General features: G+C 40.1%; 1 protein-coding gene across 1 annotated transcript in view; it reads left to right on the top strand.

The window, feature by feature from the left end:
• Positions 1-20,484, top strand: part of BASP1 (brain abundant membrane attached signal protein 1) — a 53,335-nt gene extending 32,851 nt beyond the window's left edge. Inside the window, exon 2 of the mRNA XM_055554517.1 lies at positions 18,878-20,484. Within this exon, the coding sequence (XP_055410492.1) occupies positions 18,887-19,570 (684 nt within the window). The 5' untranslated portion in view covers positions 18,878-18,886 and the 3' untranslated portion in view covers positions 19,571-20,484. The remainder of the gene's footprint in view (positions 1-18,877) is intronic.
• The last annotated feature ends 1,486 nt before the right edge of the window (positions 20,485-21,970 follow it).

Genomic DNA, 21,970 nt, shown 5'->3' with positions numbered 1-21,970 from the left:
CATTAGCAGATTTGAGTACTCAGCAACATCTCATTAAGTTTGTGCATTATTGCAGCTTCTTTGGGTAAAGATGAAAGATTGTAGACCTAAGGGATATAGTTCTAGTTGTTTGTATTACAAATGAAATAACCAAGCCCTGGGGAATAACGTGGCTTATTTAACATAAGCAGCCAGCATTGGTTATGGTGAGATTCAAGCTCAGGCTTAACAGATATTTGTAAAGATTTAGGTTCACAAGGAGTGGTGTCAGTTCTTTTTTGAGGGAGAGCGATTCAGGTGAATTTTTGTGTGGCTTTAACGGCCCCAGAGGGACTCCACTGAGGCATGAAATGGGTGGCCTGTTTTAAGCTCTCCGTGTTGGGATGGTATTTAGCACTTGGTCAACAGACTGAGTCTTAGCATAATGCTGGTGTGGCTCAGAACTCAATGCCACATTTCCTAGGACTTGTCCAACTCCCAAGAAACATGCTTATGGATTCAGACAATTGGATTTTTCTTAGCTTGCTTTTCTAAGTCTATAGGCAAAAATAGAGAAGTGACTGGCTTCTTGCCTGAATTTTTTTCCTGAGACCTAGCAAGGATATCTGGTAATTCCTTCCTTTACTTTGTATTTCAATGTATTATTTTATAGCTGTAGGTGAAGAATAAGATATTCCTAAGGAAAAGGTTTATTGATATTATCATTTTATAACCACTTTATTGAGATGTAATTCACATACCGTACATCCACCTGTTTAAAGTGTACACTCAATAGTTTGTGTATTACATTTAAAACTCCATGAAATTATGGAACGGAGAAGGCAATGACACCCCACTCCAGTACTCTTGCCTGGAAAATCCCATGGACGGAGGAGCCTGGTAGGCTTCAGACCATGGGGTCGCTAAGAGTTGGACACGACTGGGCGACTTCACTTTCACTTTTCACTTTCATGCATTGGAGAAGGAAATGGCAACCCACTCCAGTGTTCTTGCCTGGAGAATCCCAAGGATGGCGGAGCCTGGTGGGCTGCTGTCTCTGGAGTCGCACAGAGTCAGACACGACTGAAGTGACTTAGCAGTAGCAGCAGCAGTAAATTTTGGAAAAATACATATAAAATTTGTCAACTTGACCATTGCTAAGTGTTCAGTTAATTCAGTGGTATTACATTCACAGTGCTGTGCACCCATCACCACTTCTATTTCTGAAACTTTTTCATCATCTCAAGTAGAAACTCTGTACCCATTAGGTAGACATTCCCCTTTACCCTCAGCACCCCCCAGACCCTGGTAGCCTCTCATCTGTTTCTCGTCTCTGTGAATTTAACTCCTTTGGGTGCCTCATATAAGTGCAATCATACAGTGTTTGTCCTTTGATGTCTGGCTTATTTTGTAATGTCATCAAGGTCCATCCATGGGGTAGCATCTGCCCAAACTTCATTCCTTCTTACGGTGTGAACTCCAGACAGGTGAAGTGGGCAAAACAGGGGTACTCTGTATGGCCCTTCACCACAGTTGCTCAATCTAAAGCAGTAAGAGAGAAAAATAGTCAGGAAAAGACTCGCCCTTCTCCCAAGGCTGCTTTAAAGCACATTTTAAGACCCTTTGTCCCTTCTGATTTTCTCTGTAGCGTTTTCTCATGTATGCTGGGCACACTTGGTCCTTTGGTGTTCCAGTTCGGCATTCATCTTTTCCCAGTGTTACTTAACTCAGTTTTGGCTGCTCGCTGCTCGAAAGCCAGTACTAGAGACTGTTGATTGGGAAGGAAAGATTGCTTTATTCAGGAGGCCGGTAACCTGGGGAGAAGGTGGACTCATGTCCAAGAACCAACATCTGTTCTCATCATTTTAAGATTTTGCCCATTTAGTAACATTTATTGCTTTTAAAATCTACAGATTATAGAATGGATATTGTGAGCTTCAATATAGAATGTAAACATTAACAGAAGTGATTACTAGTTTGATTATAATTGGATCCATTTTCATTTGTTTGCCTGTTTTTAATATAGTAATTTGTATTCACCTCTGTTTTCCTTAATCTTGAAATTCAAGATTACTCCTTATTATTGACACAACTGAGAAATGGTTTTAGGTAAAAGAGTAAACAAAAAAATTACTGAATACCTACTGTGTGTCTTTAGTTGAACTATGGCCTTTCCTGAAAATTCTCCATTTAAGTGCTATTAATAACCTCCTCTCCCTCTTTTTTCTTTTATGGTTGAGGCTGCGTTTGCTGAGGTTAACGTTCATGCCCAAGTTCACATAGCTGAATTTGGCCTGCTGACCCCATTGCCCATACACTTCCCCCCACAGAGTGTTGGATCAGGTCTCAAAACTCATTGGCAAGCCATCAAAGTTCCGTTTGAAACTAAAAAAGGAAAACCTGTTTTCTGAAACGTGAACTCTTAATTACATAAAATGGATGCTTCTGAAAACGGTATTGTCTCAACAGGGTGGACTGTAAACCTTGAACAACAGTGTAAACCTCATGTTATGTAAGAAGGGAGTTTACAGAGCCGAATATCCACTGAGCTGTGTTTCCACTCCAGTAATGGGCAGAGTTGCTAGGGTAACGAGGGAAGGAGCCTTGCTCTTCTAAGTGGGCTGCTTGTGCGGTGTCCCGCGTGTCTAAAATGAGGGGCCTGGGGAGGAGAGTGGTGGGGAGGGGGTGGTGGAGGGGTGGTGTGTGTGTGTGTGTTACTCGCTCAGTTATGTCCGACTCTTTGCGACCCCATGGACTGGAGACTGCCAGGCTCCTGGGTCTATGGAATTCTCCAAGCAAGCATACTGGAGTGGGTTGCCATTCCTTTAGGGGATCTTCCCGACTTAGGGATCGAACCTGGGTCTCCTGCATCACAGGCAGATTCTTTACCATCTGAGCCACCAGGGAAGCTGGGGATGATTGAATACTGGGGTGTTTGGGAGAAGGAGAATAAGCCCAGATAATTCTGGTAGCAAAGAGAACTCAAAGACAAAATGGCTCGTTCTTTGGGGCTGATACCACCCTGTTCTTTCCACCCTTATTTCCGGGTTAGACTCAGCTAGGTGTTCTGCCATGATTGTTTTTAGCTTTGTAACCACCAGAATCACACTGGTTTCATGTTTCAGTTTTTAGAGATGGCGAAAAATCCCTTAACTGACTGTGTCTCTTCAAACTCCATGTATCTGTATTTCTCAATAATGACTCTGAGTCACCAGCTTTGGCTCCACATGCTCAATGTGTTGAAAAATGGATTCTTGGGACCCACTCTGGACCCCCTAATTAATCTCTGTAATGAGACCCTGGTTCTACATTTTTAACAGGCTCCTCACTGGTGATTTCTACATACACAGATTTCACTGCTACTGTTTGACACATTATATTGAAATATCAACCAAAAAGAAAATTTGAGTGACTTTGCTTCAAATGACATCATGAGTAAGGAACAAATTGGTATTGAATTCTAGTTGCTTTAATTAGAATTCTTTCCCATTGATTCATTACTTGAAAAGGTATCTGTTGAGCTTTTGCCATATGCCTGGTCTGGGAATAAAAGACAGTCTCTTTTTCAGTAGTTGCATGGTTAGGAAGAAATACCCCTCAGTTGTGTTTTTAAATCTCACAGCCTCCTGAGACTCAAACCTTTAATGTCTCTTCAGTGCTTCATTAAGTAGCCAAGATGCTCAGTTTTGAAGAAGGCAAAAAGCATGGCAGGGAGTATGAACATGGACAGCTTGGGATAGAATGTTTGAGAAGTTTTGAGAAACAAACTTGATTTGTATGGAGAGGCCAGATGACAGATGACATTAAACTCGATTGCAATAGCCTTTTGAAGATAGATATAGCACATACTATTTGCTTGTGGATTTAATGCATTGTATCTTAATTCAGAATATGTTTACTGAATCCTTATTTGTGCTAAGCACAACACCAAGGAAAAAAGCAGATTCTTTGTTTAAAAATCAAGGATGCGCATATATATATATATATATATATATATGTATGGAATTTAGAAAGATGGTAACAATGACCCTATATGTGAGACAGCAAAAGAGACACAGATGTAAAGAACAGACTTTTGGACTCTGTGGGAGAAGGTGAGGGTGGGATGATTTGAGAGAATAGCATTGAATCATGTATATTATCATATGTGAAATGGATCACCAGTCCAGGTTTGATGCATGAGACAAGATGCTCAGGGCTGGTGCACTGGGATGACCCTGAGGGATGGGATGGGGAGGGAGGAGGGAGGAAAGTTCAGGATGGGGGACACATGTACACCCATGGCTGATTCATGTCAATGTATGGCAAAAACCATTACAATATTATAAAGTAATTAGCCTCCAATTAAAATAAATAAATGAAAAATAAAATAAAAATCAAGGATGCATATAGAGAATTTTGAAATGGTTTTCATCAAAAATGGTCAGGACTGGAAATACTGCATTCGCTGTTGGTGCCATTGGAGAAGAAAAAGACACATTAAAATGTCAATATATGGTGACTTTAGGTGTTCACAGAAAGTGCAGGCCTCCCTTTATGATTGGTTGTAGAAATTACTGGAATGAAATTGCAGTTCTTCTCAGTGTAGATGGCCGCCTCTCTGTCTCCTTGGCCACCAGCCTCTTTTTGTCGGACGAGCCACACTGAGCAAGTCTGTTACAGCTCCAGAGCCCATGATGGTCTGTCTAATCCATCTTAGCTCCTGTGAGTTTTTTCCCTGTGCTTTAAAAACTCTGTTTTGAGAGTTCAAAATTAGCCGTGGTGATAAGACATGCTAGTTTTCTGGGTCTGTGGAAGAGAGGAATGGTTCAGAAGTGATCTCAGTGGCTTGCATTTCCTGGGCTGATTGTTGTTCCTTTACCAGCTTTATTGACTAAAAGAGCAGGTGATTCATTTAAACTCATATGTTAGAATGCAGTTAAGCATGGCTTTTGAAAGGACCACCTCACCCGTTAAGTGCAAATAAATAACGATGTGTGTGTACAGCAGACTCTAAAAGCATATTAGACAATTGATGAGAATGAATAATACATGTTCTCTGATAGTGTTTGCTCTGTGTGGTAGGATATTTTAAAAGTGGGATGATAAGAAACCCTCTGCATGAGGTCTGCATTTAGTTATTCCAAGACAAGCTTAACCATCATCTGCCATATTTATAACAGCAGCGTCCATTCAGAGTTTTATGCTCAAAGCTTGTAGAATCAATTAGGAGATATACTTTGAAAAATTGATCTTTACAATATACACATAGTAATCTAAAAGAAAAATGCCTTGTCAATATTAGTGTAGTAGTTTCTGTGTATTCTCATTTTAATTATGTGATGGCTTCTAATGCTTTAGAGTTTCTCATCATGGATGATCCCTGGAACTTGGCCATGTCCCATTTAATGGAATGGACATTTCAGTTTTAATTTAGCCTTATTTCTACTGCTAAGTGAAAGCCCAGTTTATATAACTCAATTTATATGGTTGTATAGATTCATCTTCTGAGCCTATAACTTGAAAACTGAATCCTTGTTCTGTTATCATTATATTTACATTGAATAAATCTGAAGTTAGATTACAGGTTGATGTTGAAATGGGGTCCAGTCTATCTTACTGCTAAAACTTCCAACACAATACAACACGATGTAAAAGGGTTAAGAAGTGATATATATATATTATATTATATTATATATATTATTATATATATAATAGTATATATAATATATATAATAATATAATATATATAATAATATATATATAATATATATATATAGTATAGATAAATAACCAAAGGTAGAGACTTATCTAAGACTAGATTGCATAATAAGGAAATAATAGGGTAGTAATTAGGTTCTTCGGAGAAGGCGATGGCACCCCACTCCAGTACTCTTGCCTGGAAAATCCCATGGGTGGAGGAGCCTGGTGGGCTTCCGTCTATGGGGTTGCACAGAGTCGGACACGACTGAAGTGACTTAGCAGCAGCAGCAGCAATTAGGTTCTTAAGAATTAACGTTCCTTGTATACACTGTTATATTTAAAATCAATAACCAACAAGGTTTTACTGTACAGCACAGGGAACTCTACTCAATACTCTGTAATAACCTAAATGGGAAAAAATTTGAAAAATAATCTGTTCAGTCGCACAGTCGTGTTCGACTCTTTGCGACCCCATGGACTGCAGCACACCAGGCTTCCCTGTCCATCACCAACTCCTGTAGCTTACTCAAACTCATGTCCATGAAGTCGATGATGCCATTCAACCATCTCATCCTCTGTCATCGCTTCTCCTCCTGCCTTCAAAGAATAGATATATGTATATGTAAAACTGAATCACTCTGCTTTATACCAGAAACTAACACAACACTGTTGATCAACTGTACTCCAACGTAAACATTAAAAATAAATAAATAAATTTTGGCTTTAGCAAAAAAGAAATTAATTTCATTTTTATATTTACATAAAATATGGGTCTAGATATCAACTATGCATTTGTTATCTAAGAAACTCTTAAACTCCTTTGTAATGCACTAAACCTATTTGCTCTCCTTTTGCACATCAGATTGTTTCACAATAAGGCCTCTTTTGGTTTAGTGGTCACTATATTCATTCTTTAGCATTTTCAAACATTTTAGTTGATGAGATATCAGTCCTTTTCCTTCCAGTACTTGAGAAATCTCTTAACTGTTACATGAAAGAACTGAGAAGATAAAGTACCATAGGTCAATGGCTATTTCCAAGACACGTGATACCATGTTGACTCTAGAGAGACCTTACTGAGTCTTTGGTCTGGAATAATTCTGATTGACTACATGCACTTAAAAGAGAGCTATGCCAATGGCCAGTCTGGGAAAACCACTGGATTTGAAATTCACTTAACTCCTCTCCCTCCTCCATCTGTATAGCAAGGGTTCCTGCTTACCAAGCTTAATCTTGACTAACAGTCTTTCAGAACTGTGCCCTGTCCGTTATTTCTCTTTTATCTTTCCACTTTAGTTTCTCCTTTATTCTTTGTCTCATCCCATCTTCCCATATATATTTTCAGTTCTTCCAAATCCTTATAAGCAAATAAAACCCAGTATTGACAAAATTGTAAATTGTTGCCCTGAGATTGCTTTCACTTCACCAAAACCCTTCAGTGTGGGCCTTTGTAGATATCTTTTCTGGCTCATGTCTTTTTTGAGCCTTTTGCAAAAAGGTGAATGTCTTCACTCCTACCTGAGTCACTCCAGGGTCAGTAGTAAACAACTCATCACAAGATCAAATTGCACAATTTCTGTTCTTGGTTTGTTTTTTTTAAAAAACTCATTTTGTAGCAGAATCTAACTCCTCCAAGCTGCTTCCTAAAATTCTTTTTTGACTTCTGACACCTTCCCCCCCCCCCACCTTTTTGGAAAAATCTGGTTTTCTGCTTTCTGCCACGTAGGTATAAACATTCTGTTAGGCAACCTTGATAGATTATGTTCCATCACCCTTCCCTCCAGGTAGATGAGTCCTCACCTAGCTCCAAAGTGTAAATAAGTTTTTCATACACTCTTGACTAGATTCTTCCAGTCAAGAATTTGTTGTTGTTTGTTGTTTAGTCATTAAGTTGTATCTGACTGTTTGCAATCCTATGGACTGCAGAACGCCAGGCTCCCTGTCCTCCACTGCAGTCCCAGAGTTCGCTCAGATTCATGTTCATTGAGTGGATGTTGCCATCCAACCATCTCATCCTTTGTGCCGCCTTCTCTTCCTGCCCTCAGTCTTTCCCAGCATCAGGGTCTTTTCCAATGAGTTGGCTCTTCACATCAGATGGCCAAAGTATTGGAGCTTCAGCTTCAGCATCAGTCCTTCCAGTGAATATTCAGGGTTGATTTCCTTTAGGATGGACTGGTTTGATCTTGCAGTCCGAGGGACTCTCAAGAGTCTTCTCCAGCACCACAATTTGAAAGCATCCTGTTTGTTTGCTCTAACATAAATGCTTTCCAGTTCCCTATTTTCATTTAAAGGTAGCTTAGTCATCTTTCAAGGCAGTTTATCATAGTGTTTAAGAGCCCTCACTCCAGAGACGGAGTGTGTGGGTTCACACCACTATTTCCAGAGTATGAGTTGTGTCATGTTGGGTAGGTTATTTGGCTTAGTTTCCTTGTAATAAAGTGGAAGTAGTAATAATTTCTTGTAGGATTGATGAGATTATGGGCTAATGGGTTAATATATGTAAAGATTAAATAGTAAGACAGTCCTGGACAGAGTAAGTTCCTGTGTATAAATAGTTTGGATATTTCTACTGTTTTCCAACTCCACCTTGTCTGTCTCCCAACTTCAACTAAAGGTCATCTCTTCTGGGAAAACTAATTTTTTGCTGTCTCATTTTAATTGTTTCTGTATGTCTAACCCTCATGGCTAGATGGCATCACCAACTCTATGGACATGAGTTTGGGTGAACTCTGGGAGTTGGTGATGGACAGGGAGGCCTGGCATGCTGCTATTCATGGGGTCGCAAAGAGTCGGACACGACTGAGCTACTGAACTAAACTGAACCCTCATTGTAGACTAGAGTAGACTTTTTGCTCTCATGTGTTCTCTGCTGTGTCACTTAACTTGAAAAAATATTTCTTTTCCTACTAAGGAGCAAGTCTATTTTTAAATCTAGAATAATTTCTGAAGATTTTAAGTTCTTAAGTCAACTCTGCATGTTGGATTTTTTTTTATCCAAGCATGTGGGATCTTAGTTCTCTGACCAGGGATTGAACCCACACCCCCTACATTGGAAGCATGAAGCCTTAACCACTGGACTACCAGGGAAGTCCCTGCGTGTTGAATTTTTGATAAGAGATCCTTGAAGATACTAGAGGGTGCTCTATAGGGCCTGGACTTCATAAAGGAGAGTCGAAATGTCATTTGTTATTAATTTCCTTTTCTACAAGAGAGCTTTCTGACTTTGTAGTTATAACTCACCTTAACCAGCTCTCTAGGAAAATCGGGTTGTAGCAGGGTGAGTGTTTGTGTATCTGTGTGCCTTCCACAGATTTGCACATTTTACAGTACATTTTTACAATGTTGAACACTTTTATTGTGACAGGGAAATAAATTAACTTTGAAAATGTTTCTGTAAAATTTTACTCATATTTAATAGGTTTGCCTTAGAAATTTAGACATGGGTTGACAATTCTTACTGTAGTACCCTCTCCCTGGAGGACATTCCCATCCCTAAATGTTGGTGATGTTACCGAATGGAAGCTTTCACTGGATCAGATAATTCCAACAATGGACATTATCACCAGGCATTCATTTTCTTCTAGAATAAAACTTTTGGCATTTGAAAGGAAAAGGCCAGTCATTTATTAAAAACAGAAATTTTTGGACATTAACAATCATGTTTTAGATTTCTCCCCCTCTACTCTTATTGTAAATGTATTTTGAATTTGTTGTGTTTCTCCATACTTTTAAAATTCTTTCCTTAAGGTAAAAAAAAAAAACCAACCCAAGTTGTTGATCAAACCTACCTGAAGCCAATGCAGGTAGGTTTGATCAACAACTTGGATTTTTTCAGCCAGAATCATTATGAAACCAGCATGTCTGGTGATGTTTGTCTGCAGATGCATTTTATGAGTCAGTTCTAACTTTGTATGTTACCTTAAAAAAAAAACAATAATTGGATTGTCTTGTATTTAAACCTGTTGAGTTTTTGCAGCCCTGAATTTGCAGAGTGACACAGTTTAATTTGCTATGACCACATATTTAACTTTGTCAAGAAATCTTGATTGGTTCTCATGACGTGCTCAAGATGAATAGTCTTTTTTTGATTCTGTTTCCATCTTATAATCAGCAGAAAATATATCTGCCTCACAGATGGAAACAGAATCAAAAGGAGACACTATTCCTCATCTTGATCACACCATGAAGCAGCAATCAAACCAGAAATAACACTTCAGTCTCTGACACATACTGTTGCATATTCATGTTAGGTTTTGCCATAGACTTGGCGTCATCTTTTTCACTGTAATCTGTTTGACATTATCCCTAAGAACTTTATAGTCTCCTGGTTCTAGATGAAGTGATTAATTAATCCAAATTCATATTTTCAAAGTAGAAACTTGGCAGTGGATGGGACTTTTGTATGATTCAAGCTGTCCTATATAGAAAAATGCCTAGATAATAGTGCAGACAGAGAGATATAAATAGAAATAGCATTGAAGTCATAATATTGTAAACTTCAGGCCATATGGAGAAACACTCTGTTAATCATTTTCTTGTTTTGTTTTATACACCAGTTAATGGATGCCAGTGATTTTCATTGTCACAGAATTACATCATTGTTCATTGACAAAGTAACAAAAATACAGAATTATGCTGAGGAGAAATGGAACTGGGAAATGTCATGAAGTATGTAGTCATTGTAGGAAGAATATAGTACACATAATCCCTGTGGTTTCCAGGTAGTTAATGCCTAGAAACTGTGTCATTATGCAAGGTTGCATTTTCTGAAGAGAGTCAGTGTTATAACTGGGACTTGCATTTTTCATCTGAAGATATGGGACGCCAGCTAATGAATGTAACCAACAAAGTGCTACCTAAATGATGGTGATCATCATTTAGGTGATCATCTGCATATCATAACATCTAAAATTCAGTACATGGGCTGAGATAAACATTTTACATTTAATCACCAATAGTTTTGCTTTCAGAATGCAGAATGGTTCTTGAGAGTTCTTTGGATGACCCAGCTATCTAGAGGGACTCTTCTAGAATGCCCAATGGCACGCTTTTCCTTAGACCTGCCTCTAAGAACTGAAATTTTAAAGTTGATGATGACAACCTTATTATTTCTCCAAATTAAACTCCTTTCAATCCAATATTTACCCCATTCTCTCTCACTGAACACAACCAGCTTACTTAGTGCTTTATTTCAGACTAAAGAAAGGAAAGAGTACATAGGAGTCCCAGAAACATCTTATTTTTTTTGAAAACCATAACACTTTCACAATGGCTAAAATATTGAATAGGTCCTACCCTGGTAGGTAGGATTTTGAGTTCCTGTGTCTTAAAACACAGACAGTTGTCGTGATGGAAAGCAAAGGAATATATGGGCAGAGTGGCTGAGCCATGTGTTTTCACGGGGTAGCCAGGTATTTGAGAACCTTAGTCAGTGGAAGGGGTGGAACTGCTTTCTATAGAGACTACTCAGAACCAGGTTGGCTCAGTGACTCCACTCACATAGTCTACCAGTGGCTCCTTTTCTTAGCACTGGGAACAGGGAAACTATTCCAGTGGGCTTCCAGTTCCTACTACCATCGTTTACCTTTGGTGCAGGATGGAGTCAAGATTTAAATCCTTTACTGCTAGATATTTTATCTTGCCTCTGAAGCTGTCCTCCTCAAGAAGTTTGTAGGATTGAATATTTGGCTTCAGTTTCTATAAGTTAAAGTACGGAGAAAGACTGGATCCAGAGGAAGAGCAGATATTCATACGCAGTAAAGGGAGGTAAAGAGGAGTATTTGCAATCCCCTGGAGAAGTGGCAAAGAACCCGTTTGCCAGTGCAGAAGACAAAAGAGATTCGGGTTCCCCGTGGGTTGGGAAGATGCCCTGGAGAAGGGAATGGCAACTCACCCCAGTATTCTTGCCTGGAGAATCCCATGGACAGAGGAGCCTGGCAGGCTACAGTCCATGGAGTTGCACAGAGTCGGACACTACTGAAGCAACTTAGCACGCAGTGAATCTTTGCTCTTACTGTATTAAAGTCACCATGACCTCATGCTGATATTCCCAAAGCAAAGATGTTAGTATTAAAAATCTATAACTGACTGGAACTCTTTCCCAACTTATGATAAACTCCAAACAAAATCCTCTCAAATGTTGCATTCCAAGTAGCTCTGTAACAATGCAGCTGTGTCCTAGTTCTGTGTGGTACAGCTTTCCATTACAATAGATGTAGAAATGAATTACCCCTTGATTTTGGAAACAAGCAACTCATGAGAGATCTCTTAGGTAAAACTATTTTCTAGTCAGATTCTAAACATGCAAGGGAATCCATGAAAAGATACAGGCCTTTATGAGCAAATGAAAAAAAAATTTTTTTTCTTAGAAGAAATATTCCATTTTCTGGGCTCAATTCAGTTCAAAGCAAAACAAAGCAAAAATGGTCCCTTCCAAAGGAAATAATACTGTGAGTGAGTGCTAGGTGGCTTGTTTTTGACATGAGTTGTAAAGAAAATATTTATAATTTTTCCAAAATGACACTTTGTCCTCTGCCCGTCTACTTTTATTTTCCCAAAATGAAAGCTAAGTTTCAGTTTGGTAGGCTATGCTGATGTGCATGCTTAGTTGTTTTAATCGTGTCCGACTCTGTGTGATTCTATGCACTGCAGCCCACCAGTCTCCTCTGTCCATGGGATTCTCCAGGCAAGAATACTAGAGGGGGTTGCCATGCCTTACTCCAAGGGATCTTTCCGACCTGCGTTTCCTACATTGCAGGCATGTTCTTTAAAAACATATTGGGAAAGTCCTGGATGAGTTGATCATATGAGAATTTGCAAGAATTGTGGTTCATCTAATACAGATGTAATTTTGCCCAGCATGTCCTGGGATTGTGTGTACAAAATAAACACAGACTTAGATAATTTGAATGGCTAAGGACCATCTTCCGTGTTCTCTGACAGCCTTCCTGGAGCAGAAGGATCAAAGAATTTGAAGAGCTTTGTGGAGGTGACTATCTTTGTCTATTAGAGTATCATTATTACCATATAATATTTCAAATTATTTCTTCGCCTGAATGCCTCAAAGAAAATTTTTTTTAAGGTTTGCAGTAGTGGTGATATGTAGAATTACATTTTTTTCTCTTCATAGATATATATTAGTATTCAACTTGGTAGTTGACCATTACCTTGTAAACAGGAATTCCATTTACAAGAAAATAAATACTTGTTAGCTCGAAGACTCACCAAAATCCTCCAAATATTTGTGTTGGAGAAACAATTAAAATCTAATTTCAAGGCCATTTATTATTTACTTCATGTATTTATTTCTGAGGCCAAAACATGCCTTACCTTACTTAAGGTAAGGCAAGGAAGGTACTCTATCACATGGATGTGATCTCTTTCTGAGTCCTGATGGGAAGTGTAGGCAGAGAACTGGGCTCCAGGGCTTCATACCTGCCACTGATATTCCCTCTGATTCTCATGGCTTCTCTCCTGTTTCACCCCCTTCCCTTCCAGGTTGCTTTCATCACATAGCAGTGCTAGAATGTCACTTTCTCCCTTCACCAAAAAGCAATTTTCATTCTTCTGGAGTATTTGTGTATATAGCCAAGTGGGATTAATTAACTAGATAGTTATAAGAATGGAGGAGCAGATAGTCACACGTTTATAAGAATGGAGGAGCAGATAGTCACATGATAGCTGTGAGCCATTTAGAATACTGTAGTACCTGAAAAATATGAAATGATTTGGGACTTTATAAAAGAAAAGTTTCATCTGTGGGAAAAAATAGATAGGTGGTGGCATTTGACTGTTACCTTCCTTCATAAGCATTCTATGTTTAGCTTATTACCCAAGTAAAGTGTAGATCAGTTTTTTTTTTTTTGTCTTTCACATATGTATATAATATGAGTAAAACGAAGAGTTTTAATTGAATTTGGATTCTCTTTTCATTCTGAGAACTGAAAGGGAGTTTTTTTCCTTGTTTCCATGGACCAGGTGACGGAGAATTAGCGGGAAGATAAAATGATGTTTCTTCTATGATCACTCTGAGTATGAGCTCAAATTGGGAGGAAGTAGATTTGATGACTGATCCATAATTTTTACTTCTGTCTAGGAAATGATTTCTTGGTATAATAGACTGACTGTTTATATTTTTAAAAGATTTCTAACCTCAAGAATCTTAAGTACATTAAAGAATCAAATCAAAGAAGTAGACTAGTATTAATATTAGCAGTATGGGGGTAATAGGTGACAAGGGCTTCCCAGGTGGTGCCAATGCAGGGGACGCTAGAGATACAGGTTCCAACCCTGGGTCAGGATGATCCCCTGAGGAGGGTATGCCAATCCACTGCAGTATTCTTGCATGGAGAATCCCATGGACAGTGGAGGCTGGCAGGCTACCGTCCACAGGGTCACAGTCGGATACACCTAAAGCAACTTAGCATGCATGCACAGGTGGCGACAACAGATAACCACACAAACTTCTTTTCCACATATATCCAGTCAGCAGGAGCATCCTTGGAACACAGATACCAAAAATCTTGATGCCATTTAAAAATATTTTAATCACAGTGCTTCTAATTCCTGATTCTGGATCTTGTGTGTGTGTGGAACCTGTGTCCTGCGATTCTCCTACAGTTTACAAGGACATGATTATCTAAGAATTGCAGAATTAAATGATGGGGGAAAGAACTAGCACTTATTGCAGGCTCATGAAATGGCACGTGCAATGTCTGCATGAAGTAATTCCTGTCCAACATTTTCAAGATTAAAAACAGTGGAAGTTTCTCTCTCTTGCTGTTGATTGTCAGTTGTTTTCTAGACCAGTTTGAAGCCATCAGTCCGTAGTTTTGGCCCTTGTAACATACAATTCTTTTGTAATTTCAAAGGACAACTCCTGAGTTTGCTTTCCTCTGAGATGTTGTAACTAATAAATCAACTTTAGTGTTTGGTTGTCATAGCAACATGGAGAGCATAGTTCAGTGCACAGGTCTGAGTTTTCCTGCTATGTCACTAAATGGCTGGTAAATGTCCCAATGTGGAGAAATGCAAAGGTCGCCTAGCCCTTTCATTATATCTTGAAAATGAAAGTTGCTCAGTTGCGTCCGACTCTTTGTGACCCCATGGGCTATACAGGCCATGAAATTCTCTAGGCCAGAATATTGGAGTGGGTAGCCTTTCTCTTTTCCAGGGGATATTCCCAACCCAGGGATCAAACCCAGGTCTCCCACATTGCAGGTGGATTCTGTACCAGCTGAGCCACAAGGGAAGCCCAAGAATACTGGAGTGGTTAGCCTATCCCTTCTCCAGGAGATCTTCCCAAACCAGCGTCTCCTGCATTGCAGGCGGATTCTTTCCCAACTGAGCTATCAGGGAAAGATTTGGGTTTAAGTACCTTCCAGGATGGATTACTAGTTGATGGGCTTGTGTGTGTGTTTAACTGTTTTTTTGTTTTTTTTTTTAATTAAGAAGTTCAAACTTCTGAATTTCTACACCAACTGATTTCTTTCAAAATTATAAGTGATAGAAATGAGAAAAAATATATGCCCACCACCCCTTATTTCTTTAGGATTTTGATACAAAGCTCCATTAGCAAATGGGATGATAAAAAGTTACAGGGACAGAGGGTACCAGAAAATCTGAAATTTGTCCTAATCATGTCAACATCTTGGGTTTTGAGTCACCCTAGATCTGCACCAACCTTGTGACTCAGGATGGGTACCCTTCCTGAGATGAGAACTTTGCCCACTTGCTAGTTTCTCGGTAGAGTTCTCTATGACAACCTAGACCATGCCATCCTGCCTCACCTAATTTTGTAGGACTTGGCCTTTTTCTTTTATGACACTGCTCCATGAACTCAGCTAGTTAGAATTTGGATAGGGATAAAAGGAAGATACTAATGGTATACTTATGATATCATGGTGCTGTTGAGAAGATTAACATATTTGGGATTAGGGTTGCTCCTGGATCCCTGGAAACAGATAATAGACTTGAAATTAGAATTCTAATTTATCCCTGGTTGTTAACAAGCTTTTCACCCATATTTTCTTGAGAAATAATCAGACTGTTCTGCTTTTCCAGTGTTCTAGAAAATTCTGTAAGACTCCCTCTGATACCTCACTATAACTAACATAGGAAAATTTGCAAAAAGTAATAGTGTTTATTAACTTTCAAAGACCAGTAGGAATTGAGACATACTTTCTTACTTAGAATTTGATTATGTACGTTCATTTCCTGCCCAGAAACAAAGAATAGGATTGGTCCTAATTGTGTTTCAGAACATCAATTTTAGTAAAGTAGACTTTAGGTTTGTAAACTAACATGACTCTAAGTCTCTAGGGATAGCTGTATACAATTTCATGCTATGTATTTCAGAGAGGACACTTGGTTATGGTAATACGCCCACCACATTTATACTTTGTCTTCTGTACTGTCTAAGTTGGTTCATGGGTTTCTATTATGGAATTGGGAGAAGATCCTACAGGCAGACCTGTCAGGTTTTCTGTTTCTTAGCTGGAGAAGGCAATGGCACCCCACTGCAGTACTCTTGCCTGGAAAATCCCATGGACAGTGGAGCCTGGTGGGCTGCAGTCCATGGGGTCGCTAAGAGACACGACTGAGCGACTTCGCTTTCTCTTTTCACTTTCACGCATTGGAGAAGGAAATGGCAACCCACTCCAGTGTTCTTGCCTGGAGAATCCCAGGGACAGGGGAGCCTGGTGGGCTGCCGTCTATGGGGTCGCACAGAGTTGGACACGACTGAAGTGACTTAGCAGCAGCAGCAGCTCTAACCTAATGTACCAAAATATCTTGAAATATCAGAGTTGACATTTTGACATGCACCATTCATACATGCATACTGGGTAATTTAGAATTCAGTGAAAGAGTTTAAACTATAATTTAAAATACTGCTCCAGTTTATTTTTTCATATTTTCATTTATTGTTTTGTGATTGCTTAGGGGATAAAGGTGCATTTAAAGTTTTTTTTGCCATATATGCTTGCATTCACTTCTGAGGGAAAAATAACCAAAAATTAAATTAAATATAGCCTGTCGGATGTCTGAAGTAGGTTATGACCAAAGTCACTCCCTTTTGAAAAAGAAATGTGTATAAGAGAAATTCTTACTTTGATAACATAATAAAGGTCTTCTTTGAGAACAGGAACAGTATTTTCATCATCTTTTGGTTTATTGCTTTTTTTTCCCCTCCTCAACTATTAAAGTCATTCCGGACAGGAAATTCACGTACATCATGGTGAGACAAACTTTGACTGAAGAATAGCACTTTTGTATCTAACACCCGGCTCTTAAATAAGATAAATGTAGGTTATCACTGTCCTGAATCATGACTCCAAGGAATGGAATGAATAAGCAGAAAATTTTCTATTCTAAATGGAAAATACTTAAAAAAAAAAAATCACAGAGTACAATATAATTCTGCCAGGGGTCAGTTCTGACCTGAAACAGAACCAGAGGTGTCACCTGTATGTGGGGACACAAAGCACAGTGTACGTTCTCTCCTCTCTGTCTTTTTCTCCTGAACTTATTTGTGGGGAAGAAAGAGAATATTGCCATGTGATTTTTGCCACACTTCATCAAGGAAAAGCAACCAATTTGCCTCTAAAGAGCAACATTTCAGTGGATTCCCATTGATATATGATGCCATAAAAATATATTTGAACTAAATTTATACCTGATTATTGATTTGGATGAATGCTTTAGTACCAGAGGAGAAAGATTCAGGATCAAGTACACTCACAGGTTCTTACACCAGAGTCAGTGTCAGCCTCCAGGAAGTTGGAGACTTACCTTTGAGTGAAAAGGCCGTTAATGACCATTAAATTTGAGTATCTAGTTTGAATTCTCATCAGGAAATTGATCATGAAGGACATTGTTATATTACTATGAAACTATTTCTTTTAAGCCAAAAATACCTTCAAAAGCAATGAATACAAGTCTGACACAATTAACAAACCAAATGTAACTGGTGACACTCTTTTCTGAGCAATAGTTTTCCTTTAATGGGTCCTTCTTAATAATGAGATAGACCAAATCCTCCTTGCCTTTGGTCTTTGAAGATGTGAGTGCATATACGAATAGTGGAGTTTGAAGCTTGAGATTATTTTCTTGAAATTTGAGATCTGTGTGATTTTTTTTCCAGCTGTGTCATTTCTCTGGAATGTGTTTTAAAATCATGACACCTTTCACTAGCTCTCCCATAAATCTAAAACGGCTGTCACTGCCATTTTATTCAGTCCTAGGTGTTTGAGCTGGACATGAGGAAGCAGATACACAAATAGTCGCTCCGTTTCTCTTTGCAGTTGACAGGCTTAGTCTTTTTAATCACTGTTCTTTGATTTTAGCTGGGTATGTCCTTGGCTTACTACTGATCAGATACTTTAAATGATTCATTGTTTAAATTTTATTTTAACTGTGATGAAATACTTGTAGCATATGATTTACTGCGTTTACCATTCTAAGGTGCATGGTTCAGTAGTGTTCTGAACCCTTTACTTTGTAAATGGAAGCCTCTTTCAGTTTTTATACTGGACAAGCATCTTAGCACTGCTGTAGCTAATTACCATAGATTGAGTGGCTTGTCGGGGAAGGCAGTGGCACCCCACTCCAGTACTCTTGCCTGGAAAATCCCATGGACGGAGGAGCCTGGTAGGCTGCAGTCCATGGGGTCACTAAGAGTCAGATGTGACTGAGCGACTTCACTTTCACTTTTCACTTTCATGCATTGGAGAAGGAAATGGCAACCCACTCCAGTGTTCTTGCCTGGAGAATCCCAGGGACGGGGGAGCCTGGTGGGCTGCCGTCTATGGGGTTGCACAGAGTTGGACACGACTGAAGTGACTTAGCAGCAGCAGCAGAGTGGCTTGTAAACAATAACAGTTGATTTCTCACAGTTCTGCTAGGGTGGGAAGTCCTAGATCAAGATGTGGGCAGATTTGGTATCTGGTGAGGACCTGCTTTGAGATTATAGGGGGCTGGTTCTTGGCTTCGAGGGCACATGGGAAAGGGGGCCAGAGAGGTCTCTGCCGGGGTTGCTTCTATGAGGGTGCTAATCTGTCCATGAGGGCCCCACCCGCATGTCCTAATCACCTCTGGAAGGTCACCCACCCCACCCCGCCTCCTAATACCATCACCCAGGGGTTTAGAATGTCAACCCATGAATTTGGGGGGACACAGACATTCTGTCTATAGCCTCGAGTAACTCTTTCTTGTTTTGTTTTATGTCGTGTTGTTACAGAACTCCAAGATGGGAGGCAAACTGAGCAAGAAGAAGAAGGGGTACAATGTGAATGATGAGAAGGCCAAGGACAAAGACAAGAAGGCTGAAGGAGCTGGGACAGAAGAGGAGGGAACCCCAAAGGAGAATGAGACCCAGGCTGCTGCCGAGACCCCAGAGGTGAAGGAGGGCAAAGAGGAGAAGCCGGAGAAGGATGCCCAGGACACCACCAAGCCCGAAGACAAGGAAGGCGAGAAAGATGCCGAGGCGGCCAAGGAAGATGCCCCGAAGGCAGAGCCTGAGCCGACGGAGGGGGCCGAGGGCAAGCCAGAGCCCTCCAAAGATGCTGAGCAGGAGCCGGTGGCTGCCTCAGGCCCCTCCGCTGGAGGCGACGCCCCCAAAGCTTCGGAGGCTGAGGCAGCAGAGCCCGCGGCCCCCACCAAGGATGACAAGAGCAAGGAGGGAGGGGACCCCACAAAGACTGAGGCTCCCGCTGCTCCTGCCGCGCAGGAGACGAAAAGTGACGGGGCCCCAGCTTCAGACTCAAAACCCAGCAGCACTGAGGCTGCCCCATCCTCCAAGGAGACGCCGGCAGCCACGGAAGCGCCGAGTTCCACGCCCAAGGTTCAGGCCCCCGCAGCCCCCGCAGACGAGGTCAAACCTGCCGAGACCCCGGCAGCTAATTCCGATCAAACCGTAGCAGTGAAAGAGTAACAAAGGACAGCCTATGGAAAGAAAAAAAAAAGAATACAGCTTAACGACGACCTGTCTCTCTTGTCTCTCTATCTCTCTCTCTGTCTCTCTCTCTCCTATACTAACTTGTCTCAAATCGGAAGTAATCATATGTATTGCCCAAGAATAAGGATGTGGTCCCATCAAAGGGAGGGAGGGGGTGGGGAGAATCCAAATAGTATTTTTGTGGGGAAATATCTAATATACCTTCAGTCAACTCTACCAATCAGCCCTGGATTTTCAAGATCAATGTCTGAAAGTGCAGTACATCTTTTGTACCTGAACTGCTGTCCACATGCGCTCCTGCCACTAAGATCTGAACATCTTGTCTTTCTGCAAGGGGCGGGGGGTGGGGAGCGATGCGTTTGATTCTGCCCGCAGGGCTGTGCCAAGGCAATCAGATGTTTATGAAAGCAGTATTTTCTGTGTTTTCTTTTTCATTTACAGCCTTTCTTATTTTGATATTTTTTTAATGTTGTGGATGAATGCCAACTTTCAGACAGCCCACCGTAGCCTGTCCACATGTATCTTGATGCCAATACTCCATTTTTCCTCCCCTGGTCTTTTTGGGAATAACAAACATTCTCTCATCCTACTTAGCCTCCCTAGATTTCTCATGACGAGTTAATGCATGTCCGTGGTTGGGTGCACCTGTAGTTCTGTTTATTGGTCAGTGGAAATGAAAAAAAAAAAATAAAAAAGTCTGCGTTCATTGCAGTTCCAGTTTTCTCTTCCATTCTGTGTCACAGACACCAACACACCACTCATTGGAAAATGGAAAAACATAAAAATTAAAAAACAAAAAAAAAAACACAAAAAAAAATGTACAATGGATGCATTGAAATTATATGTAATTGTATAAATGGTGCAACAGTAATAAAGTTAAACAATTAAAATGAAGTCATGAAGACTACTGGTTTTCTTTTTACCACCATTACCCTTCCCTGCTCCTGGGTCATTGCCTCAGTAGAGAACAGAACAATTATTGGGAGTTTTCTTGGGTATATTTGGATAGAAAAATAAAGCAGGATCTTCAAGGTTATTTGTTTAAAAAATGAGCTGGATCAGTGTCAGTCTACAGAGATATACTCTTAAAAAAATGAGGATGTGATTAATTAAAAGTCACACATTTTGAATGAAATACATTGTAAGACAATAAATGGATTTGAACTTAAAGGCTGGGTAGAAGAGAATCATAAGGTCTTATAGATAGATAACATGCAGGTAAGTGGTGAAACCACTGAAGCTTATTTTATCTGTTTGTAAACATATTCATGGTAGCTGTGGACTGAAAGCAGACACGGAACCAGCCTTTACAGTGACTGGATTCCTATTCCAGTTTTGCACTGATGACTGAGGGCTTTTAAGTCACTTCTTTTTTTTTTTTTTTTCTTTACAATATTGTATTGGTTTTGCCATACATCAACATGAATCTGCCACAGGTGTACATGTGTTCCCCATCCTGAACCCCCTTCCCACCTCCCTCCCCATACTATCCCTCTGGGTCATCCCAGTGCACCAGCCCCAAGCTTCCTGTATCCTGCATTGAACCTGGGCTGGTGATTCATTTCTTATATGATATTATAAATGTTTTAATGCCATTCTCCCAAATCATCCTCCCTCTCCCTCTCCCACAGAGTCCAAAAGACTGTTCTATACATCTGTGTCTCTTTTGCTGTCTTGCATACAGGGTTGTCGTTACCATCTTTCTAAATTCCATATATATGCGTTAGTATACTGTATTGGTGTTTTTCTTTCTGGCTTCACTCTGTATAATAGGCTCCAGTTTCATCCACCTCATTAGAACTGATTCAAATGTATTCTTTTTAATGGCTGAGTAATACTCCATTGTGTATATGTACCACAGCTTTCCTATCCATTCATCTGCTGATGGACATCTAGGTTGCTTCCATGTCCTGGCTATTATAAACAGTGCTGCGATGAACATTGCAGGCTTCTCTCTTACATGTAAAAGGGTTAAAACAAACCTGTTTCACTTCTGAAATACTAGCTTGTGTATATGCCTGGTGATGGTTTTATGGGGTGGACAGGTATGTCCCAACAGAAGGTATGTCACCTCTGTGACACACCTTGATTTCTCCCCCAGGGCTGGAATGGCGACCCCCAGTCTGCTCATATTCCATAGATGGGGAAGGGGTTGGGAAATTGGTATCAGCAGTCGCTTTTATGGAGCAGCGAGGCAGGTGCATCAGTCCTTTAACCTAAGAAAAGAAGGAATTGTCTCAAATCTCTTGGTGGTGGTTTGGGTCTTTTGCAGTTGGTTATTAAAAGCCAAATCTCAAATATAAAGCACTTAAAAGTGAAGTGAATCCTGAAAAGTGAAAGTTGCTCAGTCATGTCAGACTCGGACCCCAAGGACTG

The sequence above is a fragment of the Bubalus kerabau genome, chromosome 18 (genome assembly GCF_029407905.1).
Source record: "Bubalus kerabau isolate K-KA32 ecotype Philippines breed swamp buffalo chromosome 18, PCC_UOA_SB_1v2, whole genome shotgun sequence".
Lineage (NCBI taxonomy): Eukaryota > Metazoa > Chordata > Mammalia > Artiodactyla > Bovidae > Bubalus > Bubalus kerabau.
This window is presented reverse-complemented; position numbering and strand designations above follow the sequence as displayed.